The 22,300-nt window shown below is 29.4% G+C and overlaps 1 protein-coding gene across 1 annotated transcript; it reads left to right on the forward strand.

Annotated features, from left to right (window-relative positions):
* Positions 1-417: 417 nt before the first annotated feature.
* LOC105127975 (MLO-like protein 12) lies at positions 418-4,599 on the forward strand. The gene is made up of 14 exons (XM_011029458.1): positions 418-776; positions 925-982; positions 1,094-1,251; positions 1,346-1,462; positions 2,139-2,199; positions 2,740-2,828; positions 2,921-2,995; positions 3,104-3,192; positions 3,303-3,352; positions 3,447-3,487; positions 3,588-3,761; positions 3,913-3,948; positions 4,044-4,172; positions 4,344-4,599. The coding sequence occupies exons 1-14, from the start codon at positions 660-662 to the stop codon at positions 4,518-4,520; spliced, it is 1,371 nt and encodes a 456-aa protein (XP_011027760.1). The 5' UTR covers positions 418-659; the 3' UTR covers positions 4,521-4,599.
* The last annotated feature ends 17,701 nt before the right edge of the window (positions 4,600-22,300 follow it).

The following is a 22,300-nucleotide window of genomic DNA, read 5'->3' on the forward strand; positions in this document are numbered from 1 at the left end:
AAGATTTATTTATTATTATTTTAATAAATTTAAAAAAAATAAAACATTAATAAATTATTTTTCAGCTTATTTTCTATTACATAATCAAATACTGAAAATTATTTTTCAACTTATTTTTTATTACATTATTATATATCAAAAAATAATTTATTTTTTTACAATTTATTTTTTTAAAAAATATTTTTTAACAAACAAACGGCCTGGTTTTTTTTCTCTATGAACGTCTACTCGAAGATATTATTTAGCAGTTCATGGGACCAAAATTTATAGGAATTTGACTAGTCCTCAACAGGTGATTGTAAAGTGAAAATGAAGTCCACAATAGTGAAAACACGTTACAATTTGATGGGCTGGAACCGTTCTACTACTTGACATTTCAGCATGCGCGTCACTGCTTCCGTTGCTCACGCGGTATGTCGGACAGCACTCGTGCATCGATTTCAAAGAACCGCCAAGGACCCAGAGTTTTTCTGTCGCTGTCTTCACTTCCACCTGAAATATATGGAGCTAGCACGAAAGAGAAACACAGAGGTTCCATGGAAAACGAATCCTCTAGTGTTATTTATTTCTCCTTGTACAGAACATAGGCTACTCAATTGAGGATCCAATATCACTCACTAGAAAGAAAGAAAGAGAGGGAAATAGTCGTGTACGAGGTCATGGCTGTAGAAGCAAAAACGCTTGAAGAAACACCAACATGGGCTGTGGCTACTGTTTGCTTCTTTTTGATATTAATATCCATCTTTATTGAGTATTTGCTCCATCTTTTAGCTAAGGTACGTGCATATAACACTCGGAATTTGACATGCAACTACGCAAGAATATTGATCAACCACCCCTTTTGAAATACAAGCATGCTCATTTTATCATCTCCGTTGATCATTTGGTATTAACTTCCCACTTCTTTATTTTTTGGGGACACAGTATTTCAACAAGAAAAGGAGGAAGTACCTCATTCAGGCTCTGTACAAGATCAAAACAGGTGATCGTACACTGCAAAATATAGATATAACAGTAAAGATAATTTCTCACAGATTGCTATCTTGCTAATTCATTACTAAACCTAAACCTTTATTAATTTTTGTCTGTATAGAGTTGATGCTACTGGGTTTCATCTCATTGTTGATGACTGTGTTGGAAAAGCCAGTTGCAAAAATATGTATCCCAAAGAGTGTTGGCGAAACCTTTCTTCCCTGTGGTAGCGTGGATTCAAGTGATTGGAGTGAACAAGAAACCAAATGTTCAGAGCAGGTATAATTTTGTACACCCATATTTACGTATCGTTATATAATTTGGAAGAACAATCTTTAACACTAATGTTTATTTCGACTGGATTCTTGAACAGGGAAAGGCTTCTTTGATGTCCACGGAAGGTATGACGCAACTCCGGTACTTGATTTTTGTGCTGGCTTCCTTCCATTCTGTGTCAAGCATTCTCACATTCGGCTTAGGGATGGCCAAGGTAAATTTTGCCTTTTCTTTTCATAAATTATATACTAATATTTTATTTAATAATTTAAATTATTGAATTGAAAATAATTATTTTATATAATATTAAAATTTTAATAATTAAATAATTATAAGTTTGAATCTCATCATTTCTATATATTTTATAAAAATTAAATATAAAATAGTACAAGTATATATAAGTTTTAAGTTTAAAATTTTTTTACTTAAAAATATATATTAAAAATAATACAAATTATATCCTAAAATCTCTTATCTAATAATTTAAATTATTTAATTGAAAAAAATTCTTTAATATATACAATCAAAATTTTCTATTTTATAATTTTGATGTTTTCATAATTATAATCTATTATTAAAGAATTTTCATTTAAAAGTATATAATAATATAAACGATATCCTGAAATTTTATCTAATAATTTAAATTATTATATTAAAAATGATATTTTAACATATATAACCAAAATTTCTCATTTTACAATTTTGATATTTCCATAATCTATTATTAAATTTTTTACTACTCTTGAGAACAAAATCGATTCAAGAAAGCCACCAAAAAGACATGGAAGTTGTATTGAAATATGCCCACATATACATGTGAACCCTTAGTTTAAGTGATTTTTGAAATAGGAAAGTTGGACTCGTATTTGAAATTTGCGTTTTGCTTTCAGATGAGAAGATGGGAATCATGGGAGGCAGAGACAAGGACACTGGACTATCAATTTTCGACAGGTAAGATTAAATATTAATGGTCGCGTTATTCTTTCTGGGACCCTTTTAATTTTGTTTCACCCAGGAATCAATGTTATGGCCTAAAATTTTCATCATTAAATCGAAAATATCTGTGTCTGTAATTCGACATGATTTAAATTTGTGATTACATTACTTGCAAAATTTCATGGTTATATTGGTCACAATTTAGAAAATAAAATAAAATTAGAATACAAGCTTATCAGGCCGACTAGGCTCCAAATGCCGACAATGCTACAAGCTTAGATAAGGTTTTAAATTAATCTGGGTATGAATTGACATGGTGTAAATCAGTAACGGCTTATTTATTTATTTTTAAAATGATATTGTTTTTTATTTTAAATTAAATATTAAAAATATGTGTTTTTGAATTGACTTGGTCAATCTGAATCAATGAACTCATTACCCGGCCTGGGACATGTTTAATAACTTTGTCTAAGGAATATAAAAGAAAGCAACATCAGATGAGCTACTGAATTATTGAAGTTTGTTACTTATCTTGCTGTTACTGATCATACACAGATCCCAGGAGATTCCAGCTCACTCATCAAACATCATTTGGGAAGCGGCATTTGAGATATTGGAATGAAAACTCAGTTCTTCGCTGGCCGGTTAGTTAAGAAAAAAGGAAAAGAATGTTAGATCATGTTTAAATTTTATCTGCTTATTTCTGTAATGTTGTTGTTTTGCTAATCTTTCGCAGGCATGTTTCCTCAGACAGTTCTATGGTTCTGTCTCCAAAGTGGATTATTTCACACTTAGACATGGATTTATCATGGTAGATACCAACCTCAACTAGTTGAAAATAGGGACAAAGTTACAAAGGAAGGATACTGAACAATTCTCATCAACTCAAACTGGTGTTTTTTGTCTGCTCTTTGTGCAGGCCCATTTTGATCAAGACAACAACTTCGATTTTCACAGATACATTAGAAGAGCTTTGGATAAAGACTTTGGAGTGGTGGTGGGGATAAGGTAGCCATCCTGATGATGAAAAATAATTTCCAATCTTGAAAGCTCACTATAATCACATTAAACCCAAACATTGGAAACTTAATTATTTGCCTAAATTTCTGTTTTTGCAGTTTCTGGATTTGGATGTTTGCTATTTCTTTCATATTCTTCAATGCACACAGTATGTTCAAATACACACTCACTTCATTTAATCAGATTCTATATATACCTGAATACACAGTGTGCCTAAACTTTTTGTCTATGTATGCGTGTAGAATTTTACAGTTATTACTGGCTTCCATTTATTCCATTAGTGGTAAGTAAATCGACTCCAATAATTACTGATATTCTTAAAAAAGATTCAAGTAATTGTGCGTGAAGAACCTGTATGTTGAACTTGGTGTTGTGTTTTGCAGATGTTGTTGCTGGTTGGGACAAAACTACAAGCCATCATAACTTTAATGTGCTTAGATAGCCATGATAAATCCCATGTTGTTAAAGGAACTTTACTTGTTAGGCCTAGCGACCATCTCTTCTGGTTTGGCAGGCCTAAATTGCTTCTCCAACTCCTACATTTCATATCGTTTCAGGTCATTCTTCAATCCCTTAACCAGTTTTTCCTTTTTTTATTTTTTTTTTGTTAAAACAGCACAGCAATTCTGTATATGTAAAGATAAAGAAAAGAAAAACTACATATATGGCTGTTTGAATCTATTCTAAATTGTATTTTGGGCTTTGCAGAACTCCTTTCAATTGGCATTCTTCACATGGACTTGGGTAAGCATTCATTGGTGATTTATTGTTTAAATTTTCTTCTAGTAGTTTGTTTGAAGGAAGAAAAATTCCCGTTCTAATGTTGCTTCAAAATTCAGTACAAGTTTGGGTTTAGATCATGCTTCCACCGACGAACTGAAGACATTGTCATAAGGGTTGTCATGGGAGTGCTGGTACACTTTCTCTGTGGCTATGTGACATTACCTCTATATGCTTTGGTCACACAGGTATGCATCTGCATATGTTAATGATCACCAGATCCTATATAGCATAAACAAATTTCATAGCATACAGAAAACACGTGATTAACCTAGAACTGCTACCATTACAGCGCGGTTATTCAACTAACTGTGATTATATATTCAAGAATTTGATTCTAAATGTGACTTGCAAAACAGATGGGTACATCAATGAGGCCAGCTGTGTTCACAGAAGATGTGATCGAAGGGCTGAAAAGATGGCGAGCGAAAGCTAGGAAAAACCTGAAAAATTCCTACTCAGCCCGCCCCTCCCTTGACACTTCACTTTCCCTTGACTCTTCACCTTCTTTCAGCCTGCATTCTAGACCCGAATAATCCATTGGAAAGTGATCACGCTGCTATTGAAGTATCGGAGGAAGCAGAAGACAATGCTGAGCAAGCCTCAGGAGCTTAAGAAAAGTGGTTCATTTGAAGGTTTTGATGTGGGCAACGCGGTACACCCTATAGAAAAAGAGAGCGATTCATGAGTACTCAGCAGCTATAATGCCCTTTTTGCTACAAGAGACTCTGTTGGCTGGTTGATTGTACAGTTGTTATTGTTCCTTCATTTCTTCTGTGCTTCTCTTAAATCTGAAGCAATATCGTATGTTTTTTCTGACCAAACTAGGCAATTTTGTATTCTGCCACAGATACATATTTCAAGTTTGTTGTTAAGTAAATAATACGGGCTTTTTATGCTCGAATTGCCCTTGTAAGTGTATTTGGTCATGGGAACAAAAGTAGCTGTAGAGGAGGTATTTTGACTGTACAACATGTCTTTAAATATCTTCTTCTTCTCGCCATTATCTTCCTTTTGAGTTTTGCAGGAACAAAACACAGCACAAAAAGGTATGAGAGATGCTATGAAGGGGAACAATCATTATATTTCTAATATTCTGAAGCACTCTTTTATTCCTTCCCTTTACAGGTATGAAAGTCTTCTGATTCGCTTCTTCTAAAAGAATAAGATAAAATTAATTGAAAAATATAAAGTTTACATAAAACAAATTTTAAAACGACTCGAGGAAAAAGTCTAATTAGGAACACAAATTAGATATCTAATATGCAAATTAATAGAGAGAAGTCTTAAAGCAATTGCCTTTATATTATATTAATTAATCAAACAACAAAACCATATAATAAAAGAATATGATGAAATATCATGATCAAAACCCCAAAGGGACCATAGATTTCTAGCAATTGAAAGCTAAAATTTTCAAAATTACATGACATAAGAAGCATAACAAGTTTAAGAAATCAAAACTAAAAAAAAAAGTTTAGAACCCAAAATTCAATAATTGCTTCTTTTTTTCTTTATTATTATTATTATCATCTTCTTTGGTTTGTTGTTGATAAGAAACAAGATTTCTTGAATCCATTGTATTTTTGTCTTGATTCTAGCTAAAGGCTGTTACAAATATTGATAATAAAAACTCTTGGATAAGACTCCTAGGGTCTTTCCTTCTTCAGTGTTATTTATTTTTACCTTATTAATTTTAAATTTTTTTTATATCTCTCTACCACATATCTACGCAGTCAATATGACTTCAGTTGTTGTGCTCTTTTCAACTATATTTTGCACTTGTGTGAATTTTAGTGGAAAATTAAAAAATTAAAAATTAAGTTCGAAGCTTCATCATACTTGAAAATTAAGTTTTGATTTCTGACTTTGTCTTCACCAATAAACTTGTACTGAAATAAAGATGAGTTTAGCATTGAGATCATAAAATTAAAAAGTGAAGTCATGCTCTAAATTATGATACCATGCTCGAGCAAATGCATATAATGTTGTCGAAAAGACATTGAACATAACATCGCTGTCTTGAGTTATAGGCTTTAAGATGCTTCACACATTTTATATATGCTTTATGGGGTCTATAAATCCATATAATTGTCAAAGTTAGCATTTATAGAGGCATAATAATTTTAGAGACAAATATGAAAAATTCAATGACGAAGTGAAAAACCTTCCACTTGATAGGAGGCGATGTTCATTCTTTAAGTTCATACAATTACTAATCTTATCATGGAGGGTTTTTTAATTGTTTTTTTTTTAATTTTTATGATGAGCATACAAGTAAGACTTAAAGGAGATCAATGGAAAAAGTCAGTATTCTAGTTAGGACTTGATCTAGTTTTTTTTATCATTAGAGTTCATGTCTGCAGTGTCTAGTTTGAGAATGCTCTTCATAGAGGAGACAACTTGTTTAAAGGATTGGAGCATGAGTGTTCTCATGCCTACTTTTTTGCATGTCACTCTAACCTATTCCTTCAGGAAATTGTTATTGTTTATATGCATTTAGTGGTGCATGTAATGTAGCTAGGTGTTGTGTTTCTCGTTGAGGGAGTGGAAGAGTGTGAAGTTATTATTGTATAACTATAACAACATCATTGAACACTTTTAGTTGATGGGTGATTTGTTGGAGATTTGGAGGAGTTGGTGTATTTACAGTAGAGAGATCGGTTACCATTCCATATCCTAGTTTTTCTAAGTTGTCATCTATATAAAGAATTGTTTGGTGAGGTTAGAAAATGGAATGAACAAGCTTATTTTAAAAATTCTCATAGATAGTGCCATTAACAAAATCGTATAAACTTCATATTAAATTTGAGCTTTTCAAGATTGTGTCTTGGGTTAAAGCATTTAGGATTGAACGTGAGCTTTATTTTTAGCCTTGATATTCTTGTAAAATAAATCTTTTTATCAAAACAGAAGACCTTACTTCCAATGCATAAGTAAGCAAATAATAGAAGGGAAATATTATATACGAAAAAGGAGAATAAAAGCATAATGAATGTATTTGTGATTGTTATGTGTTCTTGTATAGATTTTTTTCTTATGTTTTATGTGTATTTATCTAATGATCTATGATATTTATACACCTTGTTTGTATGAGCTTTACTCATGAAAAGTGGAGTAATGATGTAGGATAATTGTTTTTTCTTGAAGGTAACTTAAAAAACTAAGTTGTTGGTTATGCCACGTTGTCTTATTAGTGAGAATATTGACATTTAAGGGTGATTGGTGAGAATGGTATGCGCTATTGGAGAGATAGATTGGTAGGAGATTACCTTTCCCAAGAAATGTAGGCTTTTATTAAAGAGATAAGTTGTAAAGAGATGGTAAAAAAAGTAGGCATTGTACTAACAAATCATGTGTAAGCATAAAAAAAACTACAATACTATATTAACTTTGTAGTAACTTTGGTGTGTGCTAAAGTTATCGATAATGGTTGGAACAAGCCTCAAAATATAATTTATTATCAAGGGCTTAAATGATAGGATTGTGCATTAGAGTCTAGCTCAATCGTAAGACTCAAATGACAAGGGTGTCATTTTTGTTCTTCAGTGTATTATTAATTAGTACTGGAGATTTTGTATTTGTTGATGAGGTTAGGCATGGTGGAAGACAACTAATGGAATTTTTACTGTTTCTAAATGATAAAAGAAGTGGTTGCTTGGGAAGAGCCTCATGGCTCTTCATATTCATGGAGCTTCCAAATTTAACCTTGTCATGCTAGTTTTGAGGGCTTAATATGCGGTGGTGGTGGTTCCTAGAATGTAAATTTTATAGGTAATCTAGGAGTATGGTCAACAATCATGGGTGAATTATGAGCTTTATTTTATGTGTTAGATTTTTCTTAGATGAAAGGTTGCCTGCTGTAAGGTCTTGGTTCCATCAGATTTCCAAGATGTTATTTATTTATTTATTTATTTTTGTAATTGTGGGTGTCTAAGCTAGTTTATAAACACTTTGACTAATCCCAAATTGTTATTAAGATGCTTGAGAAGAGGTATTCGTTAAACATAACAATAAGATTTATCTTTACTTGTATCATTAAGGACCTACTAGATGAAGACTGATAGCTTATTTGAATTAACTTCTACATTTGGTAGTTGATGCTTTTGCTAATTTAGTAGTTAATGGTTGGTGTCAAAGAACCATCTCAATCTAGCTTAAGTTATTATGTAAGGTCCCAAGATATGATTTATATTATTCTCTAACACACCGTCTCAAGTGAAAGTCCTTTGGACTTGAAACTTATGCATGCCCATATTATCTTACGCTTAATTTTTATCAAATAAATAAAGATGATGAGATTCAAACTCGTGATTGTTTGGTTATCAAGACTTCAATACCATGTTAAGAAATCATCCCAACCTAATAGTTTAAATTGTTAGGTAAGGCCTCAATATATAATTTATATTATTCTTTAATAGTTGAGAGCCCGAGGTCTAATTTAGTGACCCTTCCTTCGTTACTTGCTCAATGTTGGTTGGGGATGTTTACTTGTGCTTTTTCTCGTTTACTTTGGGCTTTGCCTTATTAATTATCAACAACAACAATATTAATAAGGAGTTAGGTATTCAAAATTTATAATAGGCCTTCAAGCAAAATCATAATGTGAATTATTAGATTATGTTCAATTATAAAGGACCTAAATTGGTGTAATTAACTCCTAAAAAGGCACATGCTAATATTTGAAAGACAAAGAAGGATAATTAAAATCGTCCAAGAGATTTGAACGTTGAAAACACTAAACACTTGAATATCTAACCTTTTAAATATATTTAATACATAATTCTCAATAAATAACACTATATTTATAGAAAGATTATAAAATAAAGATAAATTCAAACCTTTATTTTTAACCCTTTGAGTATATTTAGTCCTTTATGATGTTCTTTTGTTTTTTTGATTTGAAACTTATATTTTACTGGATCACCTTTCTATTTTTTAGCACTCATTTTTTTTATAGGTTAGCAATATAGATATGAAGAATAAAAAAAATCCTAAAGGTAGCTTCTAGTTTGGCTACGGCGAGATCTATTTGAGGACTTGGTTTGCCTGCTGCTTTCAAAAGCTTAGATGTTGTTGAGGGTGAGCAATGTAAGGCAGCTGTTATGTTCAACAACTGTGTTTATAGAGTTAAAGAAAAGGTAAGGCCTCTATAGTATAACAGATGAACTTTTTCATAAATAAATTAATCCTTCCCATGAAAATCTTTAAATTGCTTTTTGAAACATTTTACGCCTTTATAAAATTTTGACTACCTAATGTAGTCATAGTTCTCTATTTTTAGGCAGATATGTATGGTACATGGTAAGGCTATTATTTGCTTAAATAATATTTTGTTTTTTAAATTTTTTTAATATTAAATTTATTAGAAATTGAATTTTTTAATTTATTATTTATAAGGTTATCTCAGTTTCATGATCTGGACCGCAAGTTTGAGCAATTGATTTAGTTGACTCGAATTTTTTTCTCTTTTTCCTAACTAACTTTGTTTCCTCAATTTCATAATCTAACATTGAGTTTATTGGAAATTAAACTTCATAATTTGTTCTGGTTTACTTTCTATAAGATTATACTCATCTCATGACTTGGGTCCCGTATTTGACAGATTAATTAACAAAAAATAAAAAAGGGTTTTTATTGTACTTCTCATAAAATACCATTCATTTGAATAGTTCTTTGTTTCCTTCTTTGGGATTGATCTTTCCAATGTTTTTTATTTCACTTTTTATGAGGTTATCCTAGTATCATGACCTATACTCTAGGTTTGACCAGTCAATTCGAGTTTTATTCTTCTTTTTCTAATTGATTTTTTCCCTTCAATTTCATCTTTTAATATTGAATTTATTAGGATTTTGGATTTGTAATTTGTTTCGATTTGTTTTTTGAATTTATTAGGATTTAGGATTTGTAATTTGTTTCGATTTGTTTTTTTATGAGGTTATCTACATCTCATAACTAGGGTTATAGGTTTGACATGTTAATCCGGGTTTATTTGAGTTGTTTTTTAATCAATTTTTTAATTTTTATTTTATTTTTCAACACTAGGTTTATTGGGGATAACACTTCATAATTTACTTTATTTTTCTTTCTATTGGATTATATTGGTCTAATCACATGGATCACAGGATTGACATGTAACCCGGGTTGACTTAGATTATTTTTTTTACCATGTTTTTTAATTGATTTTTTTTAAAATCGTATCCTTTACAAAAAAAATTATTAGAAATTAAGCTTTATCATTTATTTTGATATGTTTTTTATAGGGTTATCATTGTTTCATGACCTAACATATGGATTAACAGGTTAACCAGATTCATCCAAATCAATCTAATATGTTTCCATCTCAATATTTATAAAAAAATTATCATCATGAATACATGTATTGATAAAGTACATGTATTCTCATACTTACTTTCTTGCATGTTATTTTTCCATGTTCCTTTAAAAAACTAGAGTTGTCTTTATATATTTGATGATGCATGTAATGAAGCCAGGTGTTGCATCTTTTGTTAAGAAAATGGAATAGTGCAAAACTATTGTTGTTTAGCTAGAAAGGTCATTAAACACTTGCTGGGTAATTTGTTGGAGAGCTGGAGGAGATAGTGTACTTATAGTAGGGAGGTCAGTTACCCTCTTATATCTTTATGTTTCTAAATCATAAACAATGGAAAAAACTTTTAGGTGAGGTGTGAAACAAGAATAAACTAGCTTTTATGTAGTTAGCATAGATAACACCGCTAATGAAACTACAAAACTTTAAATTATAATCTAGGCTTTTCATAATCGTGTCTTGGCATGAAATTTTTTGGCTAGCCGTTTCACACTCTTTTACAAAAACAAGTTCTCTGATAGGATAGAATAGCCTATGATGTTTAAGTTAATAAATTGCAGGAGGAAAGGAAATTGTAACCAAGAGAGTGAGAACATAAGAAAGTGAATATTGTGTGGTTGTGTTGTGTTGTTCTATATGGACATGTAGTTGTATGGACTTGTATTCTTGTGTTTATCTAGTAACTTCCATGTGAAATTATCTCGAGTAGTATGGTGTTGCTAAGACTAATCATAGAAAATAATTGTTTTTCCCCGCAAATAACTTGTAAAATGAGAAGTTAGATACTATGCCTGGTAATTCCATTAGTGGGAAGGGAAAGAGCCAGCATGTAGACAAGCCACTATGGCTTGTAGTGGCTCATGTGTCGACTTTATCCTGCTATCAATGACGGCCTTCCTGTGTCAATGAATTCATCTTGGTGAGAGTTTTCTAACTATACAACACGTCATGGTCAGATCCCTAGTATGCCTTAGCGTCCCATTCTTTGCTTATTTCTTTTTCTTTCCCTTCTCTCTTTTTTCTCTTCTTAATTTCTATGCCAGTTTTTATTTCTGCCTTCTATTGCGTGCGAGCTGCTCTTCTTCTTTTTTTGGTTTGATCGGTTAATTTCTTTTCCTTTGGGCTTTTTGTTGTTTGGTTTCATTTGGGCCTAGGCCCAAATGGACACGATGTCTGCACTTTTTTTTTTCATGGCACATCAATTAGCATATTTAGGCATATCGTTACATCAATCCATTAGTTGTTCCCTCCTTCAGACCACCTTTCTAAACCCTTGTTCTGTTTACTTTAACAACGTCTAGCCAAAAGGGCTATTGACAGTAGCACACTTCCCGCAAGCCCTTTTTATTTTATTCCCATGAAGTCTTCAACAGAGAATAAATAGTTTCAGATACTCCAGCTTCATGCTTGTTTTGGGAAAATCTAGCAGGGATAAAATGTGCACACCAAGTAGGAATTTTAATTCCTCGATCTCGCGGCTTCTACTTACAGTCCATTTTTAGAGCTGAGATCAGCTATTATAATGCAGGCGAGACATTCTAGCTGATCAAGAGAAAACTTAAAGGGGCTTTTGCCCTTTTAACAGTGTTGTTTTACGATTTTTTTTTCATATTATCACAGTGGGTAAATTTATTTTCCAAAGTAGCACAATTAAAAAGACAATTCTCACTCTATCATAGAAAATAATGATCGCGAAATGCACAACTTTAAGATCCCGCGTATATTAAATGTGTGAACTGTGACCTATTAAATTTGCATGCAGCTTTAAGATCGCGCATGCAGCTTCATGAGCTAGAGGTTAGGCATCAACAACTGGTCGCGCAGCGTAAAGTAAATGCGCACCGAAGAGCTTGCACTAGGAACTAGGAACAGTGTTGTTTTGGAGTTTAGCGTTGAATAAACATAGGAACAGCGTTGTTTTGGAGTTTAGCGTTGAATAAACAGTGTTTCTTAATTTGTTAATATCCTTTTATGATTTTTAAAGATGATACTAAATATTAAAAATTATCTAAGAAAAAAATACATTAAATTCAATTTAAATATATCTTTAGTGTTGGGATTCGCCGCGCCAAGAGGGGGATTGGAATCGGAAGTGGACCTGAATCATTATTAACCACAAAGTCCCCTATCGTGAGCGAAATCAAGGTCGGTGTTGGTAATGGGACGGAGCCGATCTTGGCGTAGACCTCGTCGGTATCAGGGTCGGCAAGGAATTTGACAGTGGCAACGGGGCAGAGGATGAGAAAATGGATTCTTTGAGCTAGGGAAGTTGACGGGGGATTGAGAGTGCTCGGCATGACCTTGTGGAAAATAAAAGACTATATACTCTTGAGTGGAAGGGATTTGAACCATGCTTCCTGCACAGACTTGCCATAGTTGCGGATCCAAGCTATTCTTCTCTGTCTCTTTCATGGCTAACTGCTTGGTTTTAACAAAAAAAAAAAAACTGAAAATTTGCTAAATTTGAAGAAAACCCAGTTCATTCATTAAATTAAATTGAAAACCATCTTCACCTCACCTGTTCATGGGTGCAGATATTTTTCTAAAAAAAATAAATTTAAATTTAATTTAATTTGTGCATGGGTGCAGATATTAATTATCACTATTTTTATACCAGAATGAGGGTTATTTTATAAAGAAAATAGATTTTATTATCACGCTAATTTTTTAAAAAAAAACCTCGTAATTTTACCTGAAAAAAAAAAAAAAAAAAACCTCGTAATTTTACCTGAAAAGAGGCGGCTTATGGACCTACAATTTGATGAAGCCAGATGCTTTTGTCAGTAGGAAATTTACTTTTAATTTTGTCGTTTGGATGTCTATGAGTCAAGAATTGCGGGCTGATATGAGACCAAAATTACCAGGCATTTATACTTTGCTTAATTTCTTGGGATGCACGTTAAGCACATAGATTTCTTGTTTTTCTATTTTTCCCAGCAAATGGGGATCTTAGATGGACCACGGAAATTATTAATGTGCCCAGTGATGAGGTCATTGACGCATCCTTATAACGAATTAGTCCAGCTCCGTCCAAAATAAAAAAATATTTTAACTGGAGGTATAGTTTATCCGATAAAATTTTAGATTTATTTTTTAAAATTAATAATTTAAATTTTATAAATTTTATAATTATTAAAAATTTATATAATAACTAATTTTAAAAACTCATAAATTAACTAAGATTTATATGAGTTTACTTGAATACTCGTATTAATAAAAAAAATATTTTATTTTATTTATTTAATAACTCATAAAATATTTATAATGGAAAATGTACATGAAACGCTTATTAGTAATTAAAATGATATATGGTTTAAAAATTTATTTTTGATATAATATATTAAAAATTAATGATGTTTTTAAATGTATAATTAAACCGGAATGAGAAACAATATCTAAGAGCTGCCGAAGTCTGCTTTGCCGTGTAAACATTATTTATGGAAAATATGATGGCATTTGTTGAAATAGAGGCATGTGAGGGCTCATCTTCATCACCATGAATCAGCGCATTAATTATAGTTTACTACTAGTTTTGTCTCCCGCGCACTACGTCAAGTGACGTTAGAAAGTCTATTTTAATATTTCAATTAATTTTGAAAATTGAGGTGAATGAGATAAAATCAATGGATATTAAGTTTAGAAATTCTTTTATTTAATATGTATATATATTATATATATTGATAGTTCTGTTTATAATGGTTTTTTTTTTAAAAAAAAAAATATTCTTCATCTCTTTTTCATCGCTGAAAACGTTGGCAACAAACTCTCCTCGTAATCACGGACACAAGGATACCAAGATTTTTGGATTGCATGGTTGGAATGGAGCTCGCTGGAGTTTTCTGACTCGTGTCTTCTCCCTCGATTCTTCTCTATCTTCATCCAGGGACCAAGATATATTACGAACAAAGGGTAGGGACCATTGAAGTAAGACATTAAAATCTAACGATCAGATTGAATATATATTTCTAAAAAATCACTTAATTTCCTTTTTTTTTTTTAAAAAAAAAGCGTTGTTTATGTCAAAAACAATCTAAACCACCGTCGTTTTTGCCCTGGTGAACAATATTTGAATCACCAGTGGCAGTGAAATTAAGTTTAGTGCTAAAATACATTTACAGTTTACTCGTCCTTCTCTTTTAGATTTTTTTTTTTTTTAAAAAATTAATTGGTAATAGAAATCTATAACTCTTTTGATCGAATATGAATGTAAGAGTGCCGTCCACATTTTGTAGCTGAAAGTTCATTGAATATGGACATTTTGATGAATAAAGAATAAAAAAATAGTTTTCATTTTTTTTTATCATCGAAATCTAAATGAGAAGGGAAGTTCACGGTTCCTTCCTGTAAGCAGTCATTTAAATAGTGAATTTTTTATATATTTTTTAATATTTAGTTTATTTAAAATTTAAATTTAAATTTTTTTATTTAAAATTAAATTTCATAAGTTTTTACTGTTTATTTTCTATGAGATTGCTATGATTTCATTATCTTGATTAGCTTGTTTTTTTTTAATTATTTTTTAATATTGAATTGATTAATAATTAAATTTCATGATTTTTTTTTATTTTTTTTTTTAAGTTATCTCAGTTACATAACACGAGTTGTGAGTTTGATATATTAACTCAAGTAAATTTAAGTTATTTGTTTTGGGTTTTTATTTTATTTTTTTTCAAGTTCATCTATCAATATTGAGTTGGTTAAGAATTAAGTTTTATAATTTGATTTTATTTATTTTTTATGAGGTTATCTCAGTTTTTTTATCTAAGTCATGAATTTGACAGGTTATTTAAAGTTAGTCTAGGTTGATACAATATGTTTTTATCTTAATATTTTAAAAAAATATCTTAAATTTTTTTTAATCAAATTATATTTTTAACGTTATCTAAATTTGTTTTTAACCTATCAAGATGATCAATTCATACCAGATCAAACATCATATAGTTTAAATTTTTTTTATTTGGAAACACGTGAAATCTGGATATGTTTTTTATATTAAAAAAAGTTTAGCTAACATATAGTCTTTTACAAGTAAATAATTTAATATTAACTAAAATAAATATTTTTAAATTAGTTTATGCACCAATCATCAATAAATTTTTATCTTATTTTATCTACCATGATCTATCATGATGAGTGGCGTGACACGCCAAATTAATTATTTCTGTTAATTAAGCACCGAAACAATTATAATTAAATTGCATGGAAATTGGGTGTTGATTTGTAGGGCCCGACAGTCACAAGAGGGCGTTACATGCATGATGCAAAGGATATTGGCGGCAGGCAACTTTAGACTGGTTCTTCCTTACGCCCGTGAGTTCTATGGATCTCCTTTGAACAAATCTTGGTACAGAGTATGGCTTATTTTTATCCTTGTTTTTTTTTTTTTTTTGTTCCTCCTTCAACTTGCTTAAGTTTCCAAGTAAAGTGACATAAGGTCTTGCTATGAGTAGAAATATTTTAGTTAATTGCAATTATTTAGGTTTAATTATGTCAAACTAAATATATTATAGTATTATAATTTATTGTGATAGATAGTTTAGCATGATTATTAAATAAACTACATGAGAATGAAAGATAAACAACACTAGAATAAAACTTTACTTTATAAGAGAAAGCAACTACCAAACATATAATCATAGACAAAATTAAACTAGATATATTAAACTAATAAATAAAGGCTTATAGGTTATATATAAATAAACACACAAAAAAAAAACTAGATATATTAAACTAATAAATAAAGGCTGGTTATGTATAAATATACACACACCTTTACATATTGTTTATTATACTTGTTTATTATATAATATATATAAAAAATAATGACCAGGTTGATGTTAAGAATTGAATTATGTATCCTTAAACTTTTATTGCCGGTCATTTAAGGCATATGGATTCAATATAATCAGTCTTTTAAAATAATAATAATATTATCTTGATTGGTCACACTTATAAAGGTTCATGCACTAGAAAAAAAGATAAAAAAAATATGGTTTTATAATTTATTTTATTTGCTTTATATAAAGTTATTGTTATCTTAAATAAATATTTTTATATTGAATTGGTGCTTAATTTTACGAGTGACTATTTTTTATATCATGTAATTATATAAAAAGCAGTTTTAAAAAGTTATTTAATTCAATAGACTCTATAATTCAAGTCATGGGTTCGGCAAGTTGCGCCACAAAACCCGGATTGATCAAATATGTTTCATTCTCAATACTTAAAAAAAAAAGAGTCACCTTAATTTATTTTAAAGTCAAACCATGTTTTTGCTGGTTATCCAAATTGTCTTTAGACTTTTTAAATTGATTGGATCATGTCAAGTTAACTCTCATGCGATTTAATTTAAAACTTAAAATAGACAAAGATTTGGATTGTGAGATTTCAAGGTTAACTGATTGAGCCAAGTTTAACAACATTGACAAAAAGCTTTATGTGGCCCAGATTTTTTTCTTTAAAAAAATATTGATCCAACTCTCAACATAACACATACCAATTATCTAATTATAGCTAAATAGTTAACCCATTTAAAGCTTGCCCCTTGCATAATGATGCATATATCACCATCAATATCATGAGTCAAAGTAAAACATATTTGCTTTAAATTTAACTATTTTAGAGAAAATTCTGTGTAATAACTTCTATTTATTCTTTCTTATTTTATAATATAAGAAAAAAAATAAGTTTTTTCTTTTAAAAGTTAATTTTTCCATCCAATTAGGCTTTTCTAAATGGATGGAATTTCAGCCCGAAACTCCATTAAAACTTAGTATTGCCTAGTCTATCTAATCGTATCTAACACAAACATTTATGTATTTTTTTGAGTACTTATGAACTACGCGCATAAATTTTTCATGCACATAATTTTCTAGGGACACATAAGTTATAAGTTTTTTTTATATATAACGGTCACTATTTTCTACTCCAATGACATTGTCACCACCAATATATTCACCAATGGCATGCATAACATGACACATCAATGAATGAATAATCATGGCTAACCAATGATTTTTTTCCTTCTAAATGAGTAGCTCAACAACTAATGATTAGCACTAATATTTTCACTAATAACATTTCTCTTTCTCCATGAAAAAATCCCAATGCTATAATGTATAATACATCTAGTCACTAAGCAAACAAACCAAAGCACAACCATGCCTATAATTCAGAGCAATTCCTACCAAGATAAGTCTTATCTATGCCCTTCTAGATTATAGATTATAAAAATTAGCTAAAGGACATAAAATCCAACAAAAGTTGCATCATTTAAAGTCATGCCAAATAATACCACATAATTTTTAGGTCAACATATGTGAATACGTATTTGCTAATCTTTATTTTATTTTTTATCTTCTTATATTTTTTTTTCCTTTTATATTCATTTATTAGCTTAAACATCAAAGAGTTCCTTGTTCCTAAGAAGATTTAGTTTTTTCAGGTATAACTAGGAGTCAAGCCTATCAATGAATGGTCAACCAAGTTACACTATCTATAAACCAAGCTATACAAAACATAATTTATGTGTGATTTTTTTTACAACTTCATCAATAACATTATTTAGGAGGGGGGGGGATAAAAGGCTAGTTCTTTCTCTTCACTTTTCTTGAAAACTATTTTTGATGATTAATTAGACTATATGACAAGAGAGAGTAATTAATATTCATACCATAGGATCTCTAATTCTCCTAGGTTTCCAACAATTCTCCTAACAAATAAAACTAATCAACAATATTATTCTAGTCATATAAGAACAACCTTACACTCTTTCATTTCATCAATAGAAAATCCTAAACACAGATCTATTACACATGCCATATGTATAAAGACAACTCCAAATCTATGAAGAAACAAAACATAATAATGTGCAAAGTATTCATGACACTCCAACTCTATGAAAAACTCACTCTCGTTATGAAAACCGCACACAACTTTTAACTATATGTGTGACTATCTCCAACATTCCTCCTTTGACTCTTACTTATATACCCCATAACAAAAGGTATCTAAACACGAAATGAGATCAACTCCTAAAAAAACACCACTCTCATCAAGTGCGAGACTTACCAATTTATCACAGAGTGTTTTCACACTTATCACTCCAAAGACTATATCATTACAAGGGCGCTTATATATATATATATATAGTTCTATGTGTAAAATTCTTCCCTTAACATTTCATGAGTATTTTGATGTGTGGTATCGCAACCTTAAACTTGGCTTATCATTGACTTTTATGATCTTTATGTGAAGTTTTTCTTTTGCCTTAACACTAGTATTTCAACTATAAAGAGCATGACTGATCTATTATGCATCATCTAATGAAAAATAAAAGCATTAGAGCTTACCTTTAGAAACTCAATAAGGAAATGTTAAAAGTTAAAAATTTATTCGAACCATTGTCATATAAGTCTTAGTAAAAGGAGTTTATAACTACTCATTAAGGGGATGTTTATACTTTCTCTTTAATAAGACTTTTCTTAATGAAAAATAGATAATGAAGAATCATATTTAAGTAGAACAAGTAAGTGTCAGCAGATACGAACATTCTCATTTTAAAATAGTAGAATCTTTACAACGCCATCTGCCTACCATGAAAGCATAAAAAAAAACACTAAGGGGTGCATTCGTGATCGCCTGGTATTTATCGAGCTCATGACCATGTATACTTATCATCACATGTACTGAAGTATTGGCCTCCATCAAGGGAAAAGACTTCATGTAATACCCACCTCTCATGAAAAGTGGTTCAAACATAAGAAACTCTAATAAGTTCTGTTTCTTTAACCATTATCATGAACATGACATTAAGAAATGTCATATCCTGAAAAAAGAAATAGAAAGAATGATTATAAAAGGATATCTCAAATAGTTTGTTAATAAAGAAAGAAAACTAGATTAATAAGAAAAACAAGTTTGCATAATCCATGATAAGCTACTTAAGATCAAATAATTTGTAAGTTATCTCTAAGAATTCTAACTCTATCTTTTTAATTTTTCAATAAAGTAGTAGTGTTTCTCCATAAAAATATCCATGATATAATCTCTATTTCTCCATTAAAATTCTTTAGGTCTTTAGACAACTTATATCTAAAAGAAGATTAGAGATCATTCTTTATCTTCAAACCACTTATCTCTAAAATAGGATCAAAGATCTTTCTCCAGGTATTTGGACCATTTATCTCTTAAAGGATCATGGATCCTTCTTTTGGCTCTATGATTACTTATGCATCCCTAAATGCATACATAAACTATATTACTTGTTTTCATACTTTTTTTTCAGACTATTTTTTTAACAAACAAGAAAAGCAAACTCCCATGTTTTTTGTAGAAACATTTTACAAGATAAAATTTTATACAAGAAACATTAATAAAATTCATATACAAGTCTAGTCATGGTAACATTTTCATACAAGCAAAAAAGATAATATTTATAGAATAAGCATTTTTCTTCTCGTTTTTTATAGTAAAAAAGTTTTATAAACATGTCATTTTAAAAGAATTGGAAGAGGGAATGATAATACAAGAAAAAAAAAAAAAAGAAGTTTTCTCTTAAAAATATTGTTCCTAGCCTAAATGGATGAAATTTTTTCAAGCATTTAGACTAATCCAAATGGTTGAAATTTCAGCTTGAAACTCCATACAAACTTGGTGTTAACATGGTTTGTCTAATCGTATTTGACATGGCCTTTTTTCTACACATTCATAAGTTTTTCTATGTAAAACATACATAATGTTTTGTGCCAATGGCATTATTGGTGCAACAATCATCCATGTTACATGAATCAACAAACAATCATGATTAGCTAATGATTTTTTTTATACATCTTTTTCTCTAATTGATAACCAACTCAACAACCAATGATCAATACCAGTTTTTTAACCACTGATATATCTTTTTTTTCATAAAACAATTTTAAGGCATTGATGTATAAATACACCTAATCACTAGACAATCATTAGTATATATAGATAAAAAAATTTTATTGAAATATTCCTTTAGTATTGTTTATTTTTCTAGTGGTGAGTTAGAGCACAACCAGATCTATAAGCCAGAGTTATTTCTAGCAAAATAAACCCTAATCATGTTATTCTAGACAATAAAATGAGCCAAATGCCACCAAAGCCATCAAAAAAACATAAAGGCTAATTAAAGTCACACCATTAAAAGCTAGACCATAAAAGTTTTATGCCAACATGTATAGTTATGAATTCTCTAAAATTCACTTTATAATTTTTTTATATCTTTTTGCATATTTTTCACTCTACATGTATCTACTGACTTAGATATTAAAAAATTTTATATTCCTCAAGGGATTTATTTTTTTAAAGCAAGCCTATCAATTAATGACTAACCTAGTCACACTATCCATATCCTAGCTATGAAAACATAATTTCTATGTAAAGTTTTTCACAATTTCATCACTATCAACCTTTATAGATTGAGAATTTACTTTACATGTTTGAATTTGGATAACAAGTGTTTCATGATACTTTTTTGTTAATTAATAAGCATTCAATACATAGAAATTATTTTTAAAAAATATAAAAATAATTAATTTTTTTAACATACGTTTGTTGGGTTTTAAAATATATACGAAGTCCAACTCCTTTTTTACATTTTTGTAATTTTTTAAGAGAGAAAAATATGAATAAAAAAGATATGTATATTAGCTAACTTTAAATTTCTAACCAGTACCATTGTAATCCTTTCTAAATAGCAAGGAAATTTTTTTTATAATTTTTTTATAAAAATTATAAACAGGGTAAATTAAAAATAATAATAAAATTCTAATAAATAGTTATAATAGTTTATGAAAGGGGTTGTTTTGGAATTCTTGAAATAGTTTCCATATTGCTAAAAAATCAGTACAATCTCAATACATTAAAAATTACATTTCATTACCATCTCAATACATTAATAATAATTTAGTAAAATTAGATTGAATGTGAAGATGTTCTCAGTGAAAAACAACAAAACACTACCAAAACACATGCATTAGATTCATGAGAATCTAAATGATTGAATTTAATTTTATTCTTCAATAATTTATTTTAAAAAAAATTGAATTTAACTATTTATTTTTATTAACTTTCTATTTGATTATTATTCAGTCTAAAAAATATATTGACATTGAATAAATGCTTAATTTAATGAAAAAGATTTTGATTTTATTATTTAATCAAAATTAATAATAAAATGATCAAAATTGAAAGTGGATGAAAACTATAGCCCTGTTTTTCCAATTATTGTTCATCCACCACATTTTTGGCAAACTTTTCCTTAAGGATTTTCTTAATTTTTATTTTAGTCTCTTAATTATTATAATTAATAATCTTATGATTTAATCTAAAACTTTATTTTATTCATATTTAAATTTCTAGTTTTAAGAGAGAAGAGATCAAGTTGCAAAAACTCAAACAATAAAAAAAAAGTTATTGATTATTCATATTACAATAACAAAAAAAAAAACCTTATTGTTTGTGTTAATAAATTTTATTTAATTAAAAAAGTTCCAATGAGATTTTTTTTTTATCTTTTGTCATATTGTAAGGAAAAAGATAAATTAAGGTAAAGAATGAAAAGTTTATCTTTTTGTTTAATTTTGTATTTCGTGTTGTTTAAGAATTTTTTGGTTGAAAAATTGATCTGTTGACATTCTAACTTTTTATTATTAAAAAAGCCCCAAACCAATTTTTTAATTTCTTTACAAAAATTAGATATGCTAATATTTTTTTATCTTCATAACTTATTTTTAATTAGCACTCATAATTATTTTTAATATTTATGAGCACATATAATTCTTAATCGTTAATTATTTGCATCAAATTTTTCCATCATAATTAATTTATTTCTTTTGTAAAACAACTTATCAACCCCTCCATATATCATAACTTTTAGTAAGGTGACAAGAGTTCCTAGTATTTTACTGCTTCAAAACGTGGAATTTTTTTTTGTGAACAGGAGAGTAAATGTTACTT

The sequence above is a fragment of the Populus euphratica genome, unplaced genomic scaffold (assembly GCF_000495115.2).
Source record: "Populus euphratica unplaced genomic scaffold, PopEup_1.0 scaffold15.1, whole genome shotgun sequence".
NCBI lineage: Eukaryota > Viridiplantae > Streptophyta > Magnoliopsida > Malpighiales > Salicaceae > Populus > Populus euphratica.